Consider the following 17,305-nt stretch of genomic DNA (forward strand, 5'->3'; position numbering starts at 1 on the left):
TTATGGAACAACACTCCCAAAACGGTACCGACTGCCACAATTGCCAATAAATGTGACTGAAAGAAAAAGATAAATCAGCTTGGTGTGTGTTTGCTGGTGTGTGTTTGGGATTGAGGTGGCACATCCCCAACCCAGGAGCAGGGACCAGACTCTTTCCAACTTATTTTAAGCTGGGCTTTAAGTGAGGTGGGGCTCACAATGAGGGAGGTTCAGACCCCTACTGCTGCACAGAAACCTTTATTTCCCTCCCTGCCCTCTCCTTCCCCTGACAAAGTAAAGGGCACCTGGATCCACCCCACCTGTGTACACACAGCTCATGGGCTCTATGGCCAGCACTGCCAGACCTCTGGGATCTAAACCCAGGCTGCCCCTTGAAAACGCAAAAAAGAAAGTCACACTGACACCCACAAACTTTAAAATTTTTATTCAACAATTTACATCACTTATTGTCTGTCTTAACGTATTCGATCTACACAAATTTCTTTTTTTTTTCCTGATAAAATAATAAAATTTGGATAAATTTTGAAGACCTGTTGGTGCAGAATAAACAAAATTTCAGGTAAGGTTGTTTTTTTTTTTCTTTTTTCTTTTTTTTTTTAAACATTTAGTGTGAAGTATGACATCATTGGTAAAGATACATCATGCCATTACAGCTCATGGACATTACCTATCCTTACAATCCGTGACATCACCCACACCAGCGCAAGGGGCTGCGCCAGACACAGCTACAGCAGGTTTTACACTAAACTCCTCTAGCCACCCTCTCACCACTGGGAAAACGCCTACGCTTTTCCAGCTGGGCACACAGAGTGCATTAACCTAATCTGAAATCACCGGGGAGGGGAGAAGGAAACAAAGACTACCTTTACTGATCCGTGTGGTCGCACACTACAACATCGACACCAAAGAGGGGCTGCCCCTCTCCGCAGGTCAGAGGTAATTCAGCTCCTGAGCAGGCAGAGCACAACCCCTCGCAGCGATCTGAATACAAACCAGGAACGAAATGAGAACTTATCTACGGGGAAGGGGGGCAGGAGAGGAGACAGACCCTGCCCGGCTCTGCCTGCAGGGATCCCTCCAGCCCCAGCTCGCAGTCGAAGCGCGCGGTTGTGTTTTGCACCGCCCTTAACACTGAAATATTCAGGGAAGGGGGAGAGAGGGGCATCAGTCCCCCCAGTAAACAAGTTGAGGACCTTCAGAAGCTGGGAAGCCGCTGAAGGTGTGTAAGTACACGTGTGTGATGGTAGATAGAAAAGCAGCCCTGTTCTGTATGAAAAAAAGCTGTCAAGTTAGTACAAATTTCTGCCATGGCGAAGGGAACAGGAGGAGAAAGCTGTCAGGGTCCTTCTCCCGTCACAAAACCCCGACTCTCCCGCACACAGGCTCTGGGCTAAGCAACATGTTTCCAAAGGTGGTACCTGCAACCCAATGCACCTAACTCATGAAAACAAAACCAAAATAAAGCTCTCACCCCTGAGGCTGGAGGGAACCCCGTCTCCAGCCTCGCAGCGGGATAGCGAGGAACCCTGTCCCTCCTGCCTCACAGTGGGAACACACAGCAGCAGGATTCCTCTTGGGTCATTTTGTCACTAGAAGCCTCGAGTTTGCCCACGCCACCGGCCTGCAGCGCAGTGGACTGGTCTCCATCCCCTCCCCAAAGCTGCTTTGCGTGGGGGCATCCCTGTCCCCATGGGGACACCGGTGGGTGCCACCAGCACGTCCTCCCCAGAGACAAAAAGGGCACTGGTTCATCCGACAGCACAAAGTGTATCTGAAACACAAGCCAGCACACCCCGCTCCCTCCAATTCAATTACTAAAGTAGGCTCTTTAAAATAAAAAAATAATATATATATTTATATAGCTGTACAGAGAGATACAGAGAAAGCAAAGGAGAGAGAAAGGCTACTAAAAAAATCAAGAAGCGCCAGTTTTCTGCTACAGCTGTCAGCAAAGAACTGTCACCTTACATCATACCCTCCGAGATGGTGAAGAGAATGGAGGCAATGACAGCACAGGAATGCAAAAGAGGGCAGATAAGTCACTTCTGGTAATGAGACACAAATTAAACTTTCAAAACATGTGCATAGCTTTATTCATCTGCTTCAAACTAACCTTTTCACGGAGCTTCAGCGAAACCCGAGTGTGCAAAATGCATTTCTAAAAAATAATGCAAGCAAGCTTTCACATTTACTGTGGCAGAAGTACAGAAAGACTCGGACAGAATCATCACACGCTGGGGCGGGAGATGGAGAACCCAGAATTGCACAGCTTGGAGTTCTGAGTCACTGACTGCAAACACAAGCGTTTGGATTTCGTTAACTTCAAGCAAGGCGTGTTGACTTCTCCTTTACAAAAAAAAATCTTGTAAACCCCACAGAAACAAGAACCACAACCTGGCAGGGAATAAATCCCCTGGATAATGGGATCATGGTGCCACAGAGAGCCTGAACTCCAGCAAAGCCGGTTCCAGACTTCGATTTGTTTTGGCTCTGCAGGTGAACCGTGGCGATTTTTTGTCTGCAGAAGAGCAAAGCAGCTTTTCCTTCTCTCTCTCCCACTCCCCTCCAAAGTCACAGGTGCCACTGCACAGGACATCATCCCCAAACTAAGACAGCCACTACACAGGCTGGAGTCCAGATCTCATTTTGATCCCAAGGGTCACTGGGACACTAAGGAACCCTTGTGGATGGGGAGTGGCCCTCAAGGCCACGTCCCCAGCTCACACCCCAGCACCTCTCTCCAGAAAGACTAAGCACACATGCAAGGCACATTGAGTCAGATGTACACACACACCTCGGTGTGCAAAAGAGCAAACGCTGTCTGAAAAAGAAATCAATTGATGCTGAAAAAACTAACTAAACAGGCAGAAAGCTCTGGCCTATGTATTTGTTGACTATTTTCCAGGCAGTTGTAATCCCCAAGTGTTTCTCCTACACGACTTTAGACCTTCCTTACTCTTCCCCCACTTTGCAGAGAGGTACTTTATATTCCTAAAGGATCTTCTATAAATAGTCAAGTAAAATCCCTTTTTGCCCTCCAGTAAACTCCTCCCCCAGGGTACGCATCTCCCACCATGGTCCAGGTGTGACCCACAAAGGGAAGAGGTTCTGGACCTGCCTGTGCCTCAAGGCAGTGAGACCTCCCTCCACTGCTCCCAAAGCCTTTTACTGGCAGGTTTTGGCTGGGTGGATGGCTTCACCTCACTTTTTTCTTGGAAAACATCCAAGCCCAGGCACCGAGAGCTCCCCAGGTGGAGAAGGAGCAGCACTGGGATAAGGGCAGGACGGAGGCCAGGCAAGCCTTAATACTGCTGGTTAACTTCACATTGAGATAAAGCATTCAAAAGATCTTTTTTTTAGAGATGAGCAATTTCCTTCTATAGGTAAATTCAAATAGAAAACAAATATATTAAAACCAGAGACGAGACAAGAGCTGACTGAGGTTTTTCTACCTTACAAGTTACTCAGGCACCTTTCCTGCACCACCAGCCATGGAGGAAGGAGAAGTTGAAAACCTTAGGGATTTGCACTACCCTTCCAATAGCAGCTTGAGAAAAGGAAGGAGAGAAAAAGAAATAATAAAAAATAAAAAAGCACAGTGTTCTCTCAAGTTAAAGAGTTCTCCTTTGCTTGCGTTTGCATAGAAATTCCCATAGGTCAGCACCAAAATCAGGTCCACCCCTGTCCTACACCCCAGCTCCCCCAGTTCCTACACTCCCCCAGTTAGTGGCTGTGTTACAGGAGGGTTCAGCTATCTGCAGAGGAACTACATGGTCACGTTAAAAAAACAAAACAACACAAACGAAAAACAAAAGTGCATCACACATTCTTGATTTTCAGGGTTACTTATAGCAGCAGCATCAGCATTAATCCAAGACAATGAACAGTTGTAGATTCGTTCTTAAATGCAGCAACACTTAATGAAATGTCTTCAGGGAAGGGCATAAGAGGGTCCTTCTCAAAAATGAAAATTAGACTATTCAATATGGACAAAAAGGAGATAAAACAAAAATTAAAGACACAATCTTATTTACATAAAAAAAAAAACATTCTTGTTAAAATATCTTTACAACACCTAAGCAAAAAAATATGTATTTTAAGAATAAAGCAGAAACTCCTAAAGCAGTATCCATTTTTGGAACCCTTATTTAGCACCTGAGGAAAGACCGTATGGAAAGCAGACAGGCCAGGGATTTTTTTTTGTTGGTTTTTTTTTTTTTTTTTAAGAAAACTGTAAGGTGTATTTTTGCTAAATGTTCAGAAGTTCGCAGTACACAAGTTTCATACCACAGAAAGAAATGAGCAATTCTTTTTTTTTGTTTTTTTTTTTTAAGAAAACTGTAAGTTGTATTTTTGCTAAATGTTCAGAAGTTCGCAGAACACAAGTTTCATACCAGAGAAAGAAATGATCAGTTCTTTTTTTTTTTTTTTTTCTTCTTTTTGAAGATCTTCTACTCATTAATAAGGCTGTAGAAAAGGGACACTGCTATCTTACAAAATGGCTTTAGAGCTCTGGACACGTTATATGAAGCTTTCTGATTAACAGTCAAGATAAATCCAGCTCAGCATCCCCTGGTGAGGCACAGGCAGGACTCCTGCTCCACTCCAGCACAGGGAGAGGGCTCATGCCCAGGACATGAGGCCACCACAGGGCTCTTTTACCTCCCCAGACATCCACAGCTCCACCCTCCTGTTGCTTTAGAGGATCTTGGGCAGGACAGAGGAGCCAGCCTGACCTGGGGTATAAATGTACTGGGCAAACCTCTAAAGCTCCGTAATCCCTGGGAGGCAGCACATTGAGATCTCCTTCCCCCCAGCCCTGCTCCTTCTTCCCAGCTCTGTGCACTAGGGTCTTCCCACATGGAAAAACACTCTGGTGGTGGCCACAGCCAGAATTACTGTGGCTTTCATGGCTACTCCACCACCCCAGCCCTTCTCCTGCCTTACACACCAGTGTGAAAACGTGCAGCAGCTTTAAAGTGGGTGAATCCTTGTTCTCTCCACTCCCACCCTCAGCCAGCTCCCTTGTAAACAGCCTCTCTAAGAAAAATCACAACGCATGGACGGACAGAAAGTCTTCTAGGAATGAGAGGGCAAGACTCCTGAAAGTTTGGGACACCATAGCAATTTACTGAATCAAGATCAAAACCTGGACACACAGGAAAACTGCTGGCAGTTCTGGCTGGGAATGCCACCACTGCCAGATGTCCCTGAGGTCACCCACTGGCCACTTGGGAAAGGACACTATGGTGTTATTGTAACACTCCCTTGAAGGTGAAAGCACTAATTACACACACAACTGGGAGCACAATTTCCAGCTTTTTTTCCTATTTTTTTCCTAGCAGGAAGCAATTTTCCTTTCCATTTAGCTAGCTGGCTCACCCATCACCCACTCCCAGCCACCCCACTCACAACCTAGTGAGAATTGGGTTTCTTTCCACATTTCAAAGAAGTTCACAGCAGCTATGAAAGGCAAAAAGTGGGATTTACTAGCTCAGAAAGGTTTGAAGTGGGTTAGTGACAGAATCCACGCCCTGGAGGTAGCCACTGGTCAAAGAGACAGGAGATTTCTACCAGGTTTCAAGGAGGATCAAGGTGGGTTTAAACTAAAACCAAACTCCAAGCAAGGCTTGAAAGCCATTGCTTTGCCAATCCACCAAAGGGGTGGAGTGGGAGAGAGCAGAGACTGAAGGCCCCAAACCACTGCCATGGAGCAGTTGTTAAAGCACCTCTTGGAGCACACAAACACTCCATGATCCACCAAAAGCAAGCAGGTCCCAAGCTGGATCTGGCTGGCACTACATGCTCCAGTCTCTTACACAAGACCCACACACCCAAAAGAACCTGCTGGAAGAGAAGGAGAGGTGGGGAATGACCAGAGGAGAAAGGAGACAGCCCCTCACTCCAATACAGACAGCTTGGAAAGGGAACCAGAGGAAAGGAACTCAACAATGGCAACAGAAACGAGAGAGAAGCCTTAACCTGAATTAGTATCTTCATAGCTAATAAAAAAATAGGCCATGATCTCACCCTTAGTGCTGCTTTCCGATACTAGACATACTGCAGGGGTTTTGTTTTAAAACTTTCTTTACTCAGTGTAATGCAAACAATGGCACAAATAAATACACGCTCGCTCTCCTCACAAGTCAGATGCTCGCACACGCACCGCCGGCTCCTCGCCCCCACAGACACCCTCGGGTGCACACCCAGGACAGGAGGCTGCTGCTCCCCTTCCCAGGCTGTATTTGGTTTATGCTACAGTACTAATACTCTGAGTCAAACAAAACAAAACAAAACATGAGACTTATCAGTAACACCTTATCGTTATTTCAATGTGCTAAATTAGTCACAGCTCAATTTCAGTTTGGTTTTTTTTTTCCTTTTTTTTTATAAGTTTACACAAAAATAATCAGAAAACAGATTAAATCTTAAGATACTTTTAATAAGTGCTCAGTTAAGAATTGTGTGAGGACTTGGGGAGGACTGCAGACAGCGACAGGGTGAGTTACACGACAGCACGAGGAAGTTCCTTCCATGGTCCTGCCTGGCTCTAGGCAATAGTCTATCCCAGAAACAGCAGGGAGCTACAGGAGCTCAGAGAGAGGAATTCCTAACTGCTTAGCGCTGAGCACACGCCGTGGAGCTCATGGAGACAGACAGACAGACAGACATCTGAACAGAGGATGGTCAGAAATACAGCAGAGAAGGTGCTGCCCAGGGTGTTTCTGGATGGGTCCCGCTGGCGAGGCAAAGCCACAGAGATGAGCATCAGGGGGAATCCAGCCCAACCCAGCTTGAACCGAGCTCCTCTCAGCATTTCTTTGCTATTCAGGTGACAGACTGGACTAGGCCAAGATGAGAGTCCTCAAATATTCAGCAAGACTCAGACCCTTCTAGAGGTGCAGGGTCAGTGCTGCTCAACTCCTGCATCGCCCCAAGCACGGACCTGGGGCAGGGTACAGGACAGCACAGACCCCAGGGAAGCAAAACAGGGTTTTGTATTTTTTTTTCTTTTTTTTTTTTCTTTTTTTTAATGGAACCCAGCCCTTAAGGCGACAAGTGACTACACAAGGCAAATAAATACACAGCAGAGCCTTAAAGCCAGTAAAACAAACTGGAAACTTTGCTATTAGCCTTCAACTTTTTGAAAATAATAATAATAACAATAATAAAGGATAAAGAACATTTCTTCCACCTTCATTTTCCCAGCCCCACTATCCAGTTTGTTCAACACTTTAAAGCTCAGGAACGCCCCAGCTCTTCAGCAGTGGAGCTGGAGGCAATTCCAACTTTTGGCAAGCAGTTGGGAGACTCAACAGAATTAAAAATAGGAACGTTGGAGGACTAGATGTTGGGCACATCTGTAAACATGTTATGCATCTCAAAAGTTATTACACACACCTGCAGAGGTGGTACAAGTTTATAGGTGAAACAGAACTATTTGCGACTGGCCAACCACACATTTCTGAACCTGGACTGATACAATACATGATGACTATATAGTATCACACTCAGTATTATACTATATAGCTTTGGATACATCAAATGGAGTAGGCAATCCATAGTCAAATGTTTAAGCGTGGCAGAAAGCGAGCGTCTTACACAAGGTACAGAATTCAGTTTCATTGTCCCACCATGAACTCAAGTGTCTCATTCAGGAACAATCTTATTGAAAGTATAAAAACAATTAAAAAAAACCACCACATGCTACATACTCCTACTAAAACAAAAGAAGAAAAAAAAAGAGAAAGCGATAGAATCATAGAATATTCTGAGTTGGAAGAGACCCATCAGGATCAAGTCCAACTGCTGGCCCTGTGCAGGACACCCCAATCCCACCCTGTGCCTGAAAGCATTGTCCAAATTTTTCATGAACTCAGACAAGTTTGGTGCTGTGACCACTTCCTGGGGGGGCCTGTTCCAGTGCTCAACCTCCCTGTGGGTGAAGAACCTTATCCTGGTATCCAACCCAACCCTCCCCTGACTCAGCTTCAGGCTGTTCCCTGTCACTGGTCATGAGAGTGAAGAGATTGGTACCTGCCCTCCCTGCTGCCCCTTGGGAGGATGCTGGAGTCTCCTCTCCTCAGTCTGCTTTTCTCCAGCTGAACAAACCAAGTGATCATCAGGCTTCCCCTCCAGACCCCTCCCCATCCTCATGGCCTCCTTGGGATGCTCTTTTTTATGTTGTGGTGCCCAGAACTCGAGCAGAGCAGGACAGGTCATGCTGGGCCTGGTGCCCCCAGGACACTGTTGAGCCCCAGCTCCCTTTCCATGGTGCTGCTCTCCAGCCTCCCAGGCTATCCAGGTCCAGAACCCAACACCTGCCCTTGTTTAAACTTCACACAGTTGGTGACTGCCCATCTCTAATTTGTTGAGGGCTCTCTGCCCTTGAGGGTGTCAAGAGTTCCAGTTTAGTGTGTCAGCAAAATTATTCTCTTTGAGTCCTGGACCCAGGTTGTTAATGGGATGTTGGAGAGAAATGGGCTGAGGATGGAGCCCTGTGGGACCCTCTGGTGACTGGACAGCAGCCCAATGGCCTGAGGGACAGATCTAAACACAAAGGGTACTCCAAAGTTTTGTATTTCTACTCCTCCTCATGCCCCAGAGGGTCCAGTCTCATTTTAGGAGACACCAACTGCTGCTGATCTGGAGAGGCAGGATTAGGCCACCAACACCCACGAGGAGCACCGGGTACATGGGGAGCTGGGGCTGGTCAACAAACCCATTTCTGCTTTATTCATTTCTCACTCTTGCACTGGACCCTGTGAACTTTCCACCTTTTAAAAAAACCCAGAAAAACTACCTGACCCCCAGATAATTGGGACACATTACACAAACTGCAATGGGACAGAGGGGTTACACAGCTGGAGCCTGCACTCTGCTCAGCCTTCCCTACCACTGCTAGGAAGCTTTCCTTTCCCTGGGATTATTTTTTTTTTAAATTTTTTTAAATTATTATTTTCATTCCTAAGTCCTCCATTTTTTTTGTAATAAAATATATTTTTATTAAGAGATAATTAGAAGCAGAGCCCGGAAATACACAGACTGCATTAAAATATAAAAGAGCATTTCCAAGGGGCAGGAAGCCCAGCCATTGGCATTCTATGGACAAATTGAAAAGGATTCAAATTCCCATTTTTTTTCTTTTTTTTAAACTTTTTTGGTTTTTTTTGTTATTTTGAATTTTTTTTAAGAGAAAAAATAATTCAAGAAGGGTGAAAGTTAGCAGAACTCAATTCCTCTTCAGTTTTCCAATGAAAATGGGAAAAAAATCCAGCACATTTAGTGTTAGGAGACAGACAGAGCAAATATGAAGCACCTACAGTTGAAAGCAGAAGATACTTTTTTTTTGTCTTTTTTTTTTCTTGCTCCCAGTAATACAATGGCATTAAACTGTGGGAACAGTGGGGTTTTTTTGTTGGTTTTTTTCCTCCATATTAAATGCCTAAACAGATTGCTTATTTTTTCATGTTGTCTTTTAAAATGAAGTAACTCTTCAGTTGCAATAGTCCAACGTGTAACAGGAGCCAGGTCAACTGTGTGACTTCACCATGCATCCTAGAACTGCAGTATTACCATCTTTCCCTCAGCAGAATGATCCTTTTAAGACAATATCACCAGCATAGGATTGCTGCTTTACTCCTGGCAAAACATGCGGATTATAATTCTCTGGAAACAAAAAAAAATGAAACTCTGCAAACTTCAAGGTGTTTCTCCAGCATTCAATGGAAAACAAATCAGAAAAAAAAAAAAAAAAAAAAAAGAAACCAAACAGGGGAGGTGGAAGGGAAAGAGGAGATGAAGGATGGTGATTCATCCTGATTTCCCTGTGATTAGTGTGTCACTACAGTCACAGAACGAGAAACAGAAACCTTGTCAAGTGGAAATGCCTCTCCAGTGGGTTGCTGTTGCCCATGCAGACGACAGCAGGAACTTTGAAACCGGGCTTGTAATTGAGTCTGTATTCCTTAATCACTTGCATTCACTCTTTAAACAAAAACAAAACAAAACAAAAATGGAAAAAAAAAAGAAAAAATCTATTCAGTACCGGAGATTAAATAATCACGTGTGTAGTCTCGTTGAAATAAATTTTCAGATTCCTTAAGAAGTCTAATTACTTTCAGTTGCCATTTTTAAATAACTATATATATATTTGTATATATTATCCTGTGATTCTAGTTATGGTTCCTCTGCTGCACTGAAGATTTAGAAGGAGCATAAAAGCCTTTTTGTCCCCCACGAACAGCACAAATGCTGCAGAAAGGTTATAACAGGCAGTCTTGTCTTGCTACCTTCATTGATCCGGGCGATCCATGGCTTCATCATAAGTGATTATCCTTTTGGGATCTGGAAAGAAAGCAGAATCCTGAGTTTTGGACAAGCTACTTTCAGGGCCTGTGGCTGAAAATAAACACAGAGTACTTGGATGTTAACAGACTTTTTCCTCTGGATGCCCCCCTCCTGCCAAGCCACCCCAAGGCCAGGCTGGCTCCCCCAGGGCAGAGCCTGCTCCCCACAGCAGCACACAGGTCTCCACATACAAAATCACATACAGGCTCTTCCCACACAAAATCTCCTCTCAGGTGACTTGTGGGGACACACCAGAATTTAAAACTTATTATTGGATGCGACACCCAATGCCAGAAATAGAAAGCAATTTTGTATACACATAAGGAAGAGTCATTAAATCTAATTTGACACTGGGTTTATTGCTTTTAGAGACTCTGCTCCATGCCAAGCAGCTCACCATTATAGCAAAGCTTTTTGTCCCGACTTTCAGCGATCTGAAACAGAGATAAATCCAGACTACAAACCACAGGGGCTGAAGAAATGAACCCAGGCATCTCCAGACACAGACAATCCACTCTCGTTCATCCCCCTCCCAACAGACAGAGCAATTTGGTTCACTTATTCCTTCCAACATCCTTACCTTGCTTCTGCAAATTCCAAACCGCTTCCATTTCTGTGGAGGCAAAAGGAGACCACTGTTATTATGCAGATTGATGCTGCCATTAGAGACCACTCCAAACACACTTTCATTTTCCAAGTGTGGCAGTTGTGCTGGGGCTTTCAAATAGAGCCAAACCCCTCCCACCCAGCAGCACAGCCCCAGCCCACAGGACCACACAGATCTGACATGAATAATCCAGCAATAAAAGGCAAAGGGATAGCTGTAACATGGTCTTAAGGGTCAGAGAGCCAAGCTGAGCATCAGAAATGTCATCACCATTCACCAGTCCTACATATCACAATCTAACTGCAGGCTTTACTACTCTGACTCCAACGCTGCTTTGCACATTACAGCCTCAACAAGGAGCCTGGAGAGATGATTTTTACAAGTTGATGCTTAGTGAGTGTGAAATGAGAAGTGCTGGACACAGCGAGCTGCACATGGCTCACAGCAGGCGTGTGCTGCTGTGAGAACATCTCTGCAGAGCTGCTGCCAGTGCACTGTCCAGGAGCAAGGGGTGATGCTCCACACACCTGCCTTGCAGTTCTTCCCACAGTTCACCTCTACAACACGTTTGTAGGCTAAAGGCAAACCCTTCCCAGTTCTCCCTGGACATGCACATGCTTTTGTTTATCTAAGAAATAACAGCAAAGTTAAATGTTCTTTTCATTAACACTGAGAAACAGAAGGCTCTTCCCTTTAAAATATCCCCCAAACAAAGATGCATCTTTAGAGAACCATTCAAAAGAACTACTTTGAGCAGCTATCACGTTGGAATTTCATGAGCTAGAATATTTTTTAAGATTCTGACTGTACCCTGTGCCCAAGTTCAATAGACAAAATTATAGAAAATGAGTATTAGTCGGAACACAATCTTCCAAGAACCACTTTCAAGTCTCTTTTCTGCCAGAAAGGGTGACAGGACCTTGGTAGGGGCTAGGAAAAGGGAATGGCAAGAGATTATCAGGCCACATGGGATATGCAGTAAAGCACAAAACCAGGCAGTGAGTAAGCTAACCAGCATGGGAAAGGAAGAAGAAAAAGCCCTACAAAACCCACAGCCTCAGCACGATGTGTGCCAAGTGTCACCTCCATCAATCGCCTCCCTTCTCCAACCCTTCATCTGTCCTTTGTCCCCTACAATCTCCAGCTCCCTGGGGCAGGAAATTGCATGCAAATAAATATTGCCAGCCCTCCTTGCACAATTAAGCCTTTTGTAAGGAAAGCCCTGACAAAATTTTAAGAGGTCTGTTATTTTTGCTCCAGGATAGTAACAGCAACACTTTGCACTTCTATTGGGGAGCCCTAAGTGCTCTGGGAACAGTAGCCAGCCTCTAACACCCCAGGGACAGAAGCAGGCTGGCGAGGGACTGCCTCCCTCATCTGCCAGATGCAGATTCCCCTGAAGTAAAATGAACCAGCTACTAAAATTACCTCCTGTGGAGTGAGTTTTCCATTCAGCGCAGTTTGATGCATCATTTCCTAACAGCTAAAGAACATCTCCCATTTAACAGCTTTCCCCAAAGGCCTGGGACAGAAAACTACTCTCAAGTTGTTGGTTTCTGCATATTAGAGCAATACTTGAGCATGAAATACAAGGCAGAGCTGAAGCACCAGCCACCACCACATCCCCATGCACAGACCATGGTCCTGTGCACCTCATTTGGCCTTAACTGCTCTGGACACCACAAGAATGTGACCTCCATGTATTAAGAGTATCTGACAATAAGACAAACAGATACACAGACATACAAACAGAGATACTGTTAAGAACACACCAAAAAACTACTAAGTTGACAAAACTCTGTTGCAAAAAAATCTAACAAACCTAAGTCTTTTCAGATTTCCATCTCCCTTCTCCTCCTTCAGAAAGGGAGGGTGGTGTAAAGTGTCCTGTTCATCCCAGACACCTGAACACACTGGCTGGCAGATGCTCAGCAGGACCAAGCTACAAAACCGAAGACCATCAGCAAGCAATGCAATAACAGCTCTTACTAAATATCACCTGCCATCAGCAGAGCAAGGTCCTCCCCTCCACCAGGCAGCACAGGGACAGAGGACAGCACAGGTTCAGCACACTGACCAAGTGAAACAACTTTACAAAGGAAAAGAAAGTAAGTCCCAAGCTAACTGCAACACAAAACTAAGGACAAAAGGAATTTCTGCAATCTTAAAATGGAATTGTATGATTTATTCTGCTTTACTTGGTAATACAGTTAAGTTTTCCTGCCAGCTTGAGGCTGTGATCACCTGTGACTGACTAAAGGCACTGTGACAAATGCATGGCCACTGTCACAGGGTGACTTGGTGACTGACCTGGTGGACAGGCAGCTCAGCAGAGCCACTGCTCCCCCAAGAAAGCACATGGAAAGACAGCCCCCAAGAACTGGACATGCAAGAGGCCCCAAGCCTGCTTCCAGCCCTCCTTCTGAGCTCAGAGCTCTTTTCTTGAGCCTCTTTCCCCTGGATAAAGCTTCCAGAGTGAGTTTAAGCAAAGGACTCCTACAGCTGCTCACCCTGCATGAAAACAGGGGTATCCTCACCATCAGCCCAAGTCCAGGCTCTCAGATACTGCCCCAAAACTGCTGCTTTCCAAAGACCTGCCCAACAGGAGCCACTGCTCCCAAAACCAGACATGGGGCTGGGGCAACAGCAAACTTTCTTCTCAAGTGGATTCCAACCCAGCTGCAGAAAATGCCATCAACAAACCCTTGCACAACCCAGCATCAAAGCCAGCCCTGCTCCAAGCCAGGGGCAGAACTAGGTCACCTCCTGTGCCCCTTCCAACCTCTCGTTTTCCAGGATATTTTTTTACAATTAGCTGGCTTCTCCACAGCCCTCAGGCTAGTGGTTTGCTGAGGAACTGCCTGGGGCAGACAGTCCCAGCCACATCCACCTAAACCACTTTTTCTGGGACTCACTGAAACAAAGGGTCACTGGAGGAAAGCTTTCATGTCAGGAACAGACCAAAGCACACTCTGGTGAATTGTGCTGGGATTCCTCATAGGTCAATAAACTTTACAGCAGGACTGGTACATAACCTTGGAGGGGAAAGAAGTGTTTCTGTAATGACTTGCTAAGACAGGCACTTTTACACACATTTTCCTTGCTAGAGAGGCAGCAAGTGTCTGCACAATGCCATGCTACTATTTCACTGTCCTTACAAATCCCAAAATTGTCCCTAAAATACAACACTGAAGAAATAACAAGAAGGGACCATTCTTGTCTGATGTTTGCTGTTTGTATCTGCAGGACAATGATTAAGTATAGGGATTGCCCTGGAAACAAGGCAAAGAATAAGTATTCCATGCTGTGGAGACTGATGGCTGTACAGCATACACTGCACTCATCCTGACAACTGGAAAGAGCAGGGACTGGAAGGAGAATTAAATCAGCTTTTGCCCCACAGCTCCAGCCCCAAAAGGCCATAACCAACAGAGCAAGCTCTAACCCCTTCCCACCTCAGGGGGATGGGAAACCAAGGCTTTTCTTCCCCCTCTCCTGATGTAAAGGATGAAAATTGCTGAATTCACAGCTCTGCTATTTCTTCTGACCCAGTTCACCATTCCAGCAAATGCCACTCCTGGCTGGCCCACGCTGCCTTGCTCTATTTTCCATGCTGCTCTCCTGCTTCTTCACTCAAGCAGAGATGCTGCTGCTGCAACCAAGGTGCTGAGAAGGAACAAAGCAGCAGCACAGGCAGAAATTCAGGGGCAAGAACAAGGGAAACCCTGCAGTTCCCTCTCCTCCACCCATGTGGTCTTTGCTGCTGTGCAGCTGAGCTGGAGGCCTCAATTATTTGCTTTTTAGCTCAGGACAAGCAAATTATTGAGCTTCCTACCACAAAGCTTGCCATCTAGAGCTCAGTGTTAGTGACAGCCTGGCCTGGAAGACTGCAATTGCCTGAACATGACAAAATTCTCCAAAGTGCTGACAATTATTCTGATATGAAGTGTTTCATCCAGCTGTCTTTAAAAGAAGGACTAAAGCAGTAAGAAGATGCTGGTTTTGATGCAAGTAAAGCTGATATACACTCAGCCTCTTTATGTGAAGGACCAAAATATCTGCAAGAATCAGTTTTACCTCAAAAAGATAAGGATTTTGGCAATGCCACACCAAGTTCAATTTTAACCTAGATAGGGGACAATGACTTGAATGAGAGCACTGCTCCTTCCTGGGCCTTCCAGTCTCCCATGTGAAGCCCACCCCTGTCTCCAAGCACATCCAGAGCAGGCCCACCAGGGCTGAGCTAAATCAGATCTCCCTTGGTAAATCAGATCTGTCACCCCTGAGCGTTTCAAGGCACCACCACAAACTCCGAGCAGCACGGGCTGTCAGTGAAGGCAGCCACATTGAAGGATTGTGTTTTACACTCAGGCAGATCAGATGATCAAGGGAGTCTTTCTGCCCTTTGAACAGAGTGGGAAAAAAAGAAAGACGCAAGGCATGAAGCAGGGGTACAAGGAAACCAAGAGGAAAAGCTTCCCAGAAGAACAAGAGAGTGCATCATCATCCTTGCCTAAATGTTCCTAGTGCTCTGATTTCTGGAGAAAAAGCAGTCAGGGTACAGGCAAAGGAACACAGGAATCCTCCAGCAGGACCTCGCTGTGCCCTGCAGCCACCCAGCCTCGCCTGCACTCAGGGACACCGTGGTGAGTTACAGGAGCACGGTACCACAGCCAGCTCTCTCTGGGTGCCACCTCCTCTCTCCATCTTTCCACAGGGAAGCTGTGAAGCAATTACAGTTTATAATGTCCTGTGCAGTTGCTGGGCAAACCACGCACAGGAAAGCCTGGTTTGCTGGAACAAAGCTACTGACTAAGCTGGAGGCTTTCCCAGAGAAATTTACAGTCCAGGATGAGGATCCACACAACCTGGTCACAATTGCAGGCACAAAAAGTGCAAGAAAGAGTGCAAATTTGTGACATTCAAAGCACTGCAACCACTCACATTACAGCTCATTCTTCTCTGCAAGCCCCAGAGCTTCATCCTTGCACTAAAACAGTGCACATGGAGCTCAGGGTAGGGAACACACCGGGACCCCAGAGAGCTCCACACTCACCTCTGTCCTTGTCCTGTGATCGTTTCTCTTTGTGTTCATAACCCCAAGGGCAGGGCAGATGCAAAGATCAAACTACCGAGACTTTGCCCAACAGCAAACAGATCAATCTGAGAGGGAGAAGTTCACGAGATTCTCAAAATCAAAACCCGGAATGCCCTAACACCGACCCAGGCAAAGCCACAGGCTCTCCCGAGCAAGGAGGAAAAGGCAGCTTGTGAAAAGGAACCGAGTGAAATCGCTCTTTTCCTACTGCAGGCTTGGAGCTGGACCTCAGGAAAAAGAGCCCAAGATAAACGGAGAGCACAGTGTGGGAATTAACCCCCGCACTGCTGTCCTGCAAACACACCCCTCGTTTTTGAGGCATTTCACAACACACCGTGGGCTCTGGTGAGGACCACGGCCATGAAGAGAGGACAGGAGGCACCCTTCCTCCAAAAATCCCTTAACCCAACTCACCCCAAGGATGAAATGCAACACCCACCATCATTATACTAAGGCCTGGACTGATGTCTTGCTTTGTAAAGCTTTTGATCACTAAACAGGAGAAAGACAAGCCCAAGGTGTTTGGAGCATCCCATCACTACAATAATGACAATGCTGATTAGAAACAATCATCTTTTACCCCTAAGTAACATCTCGAAGATGGCACATACATAACGTGAAAAAGAAATTAGCAGAGATGAGTGCTGGGGCAGGATCAGGTATCCCCAGGCTATCCTGAGGGTGTTTGCTCTGGATGCTCAAAGCAAGACCATTCACATGCAGAAGAAGAGCAGAGAACAGTATTTTAACGGGTACTTCAAGTGGCCATTCTTGCCAACAAATGTAATTAACTCCTGTGTTTAGAAGAGCTCAACGCAGCCAGGCTTTGAAGTTAACACCTCCTCGAGAGGACAGGGGATGGGAGTGTTCTTTATTTTCCTGTTGTTCCTATTGTTTCACTGAGGTCTGCCTTTCACAGCAAGTGAGAATGGGAGAGCTGATGAGCCTTGCTGGCAGCACAATTGCTTCTCCACAAGTTCAGGCTGACAACAGAGAGGCAAACAGAAGTCTAGGGAATATTTGCAAAATTAAGAAAAAGATCACCAAAGATTTTCTTCCATGTTATGCTTTCTGATGGGAAGCTGGGATTTAAGCTGCAAGCAGACACACAAAAAAAAAAACGAGACTAGAAAGCCTGTTTTAATGCTGGAATAAACTGAGCAGAAGGGAGAGGACCCAGGTAAAATCAATTGATGAACACTGCTCTCAAGAATACCAGAGCTTGAAATGTTAACATCTTGAGAGAGAGA

The 17,305-nt window shown here is 45.7% G+C and overlaps 1 protein-coding gene across 3 annotated transcripts in view; it reads right to left on the reverse strand.

Moving 5' to 3' along the window:
* Positions 1 to 17,305, reverse strand: part of NUFIP2 (nuclear FMR1 interacting protein 2) — a 35,882-nt gene that overhangs the window by 12,797 nt on the left and 5,780 nt on the right. Inside the window, exons 3-5 of one of the 3 annotated variants that reach the window (XM_039720539.1) lie at positions 10,931 to 10,963; positions 10,293 to 10,347; positions 4,414 to 9,987 (exon numbers count right to left, since the gene is read on the reverse strand). In XM_039720539.1, the coding sequence (XP_039576473.1) occupies positions 10,295 to 10,347; positions 10,931 to 10,963 (86 nt within the window). In that variant the 3' untranslated portion in view covers positions 4,414 to 9,987; positions 10,293 to 10,294. Of the gene's footprint in view, positions 1 to 4,413; positions 10,348 to 10,930; positions 10,964 to 17,305 lie in introns of those variants that run through there. The other 2 variants (XM_039720540.1, XM_039720538.1) reach the window with 2 other exon arrangements.

The sequence above is a fragment of the Passer montanus genome, unplaced genomic scaffold (genome assembly GCF_014805655.1).
Source record: "Passer montanus isolate IOZ18808 unplaced genomic scaffold, ASM1480565v1 scaffold44, whole genome shotgun sequence".
NCBI lineage: Eukaryota > Metazoa > Chordata > Aves > Passeriformes > Passeridae > Passer > Passer montanus.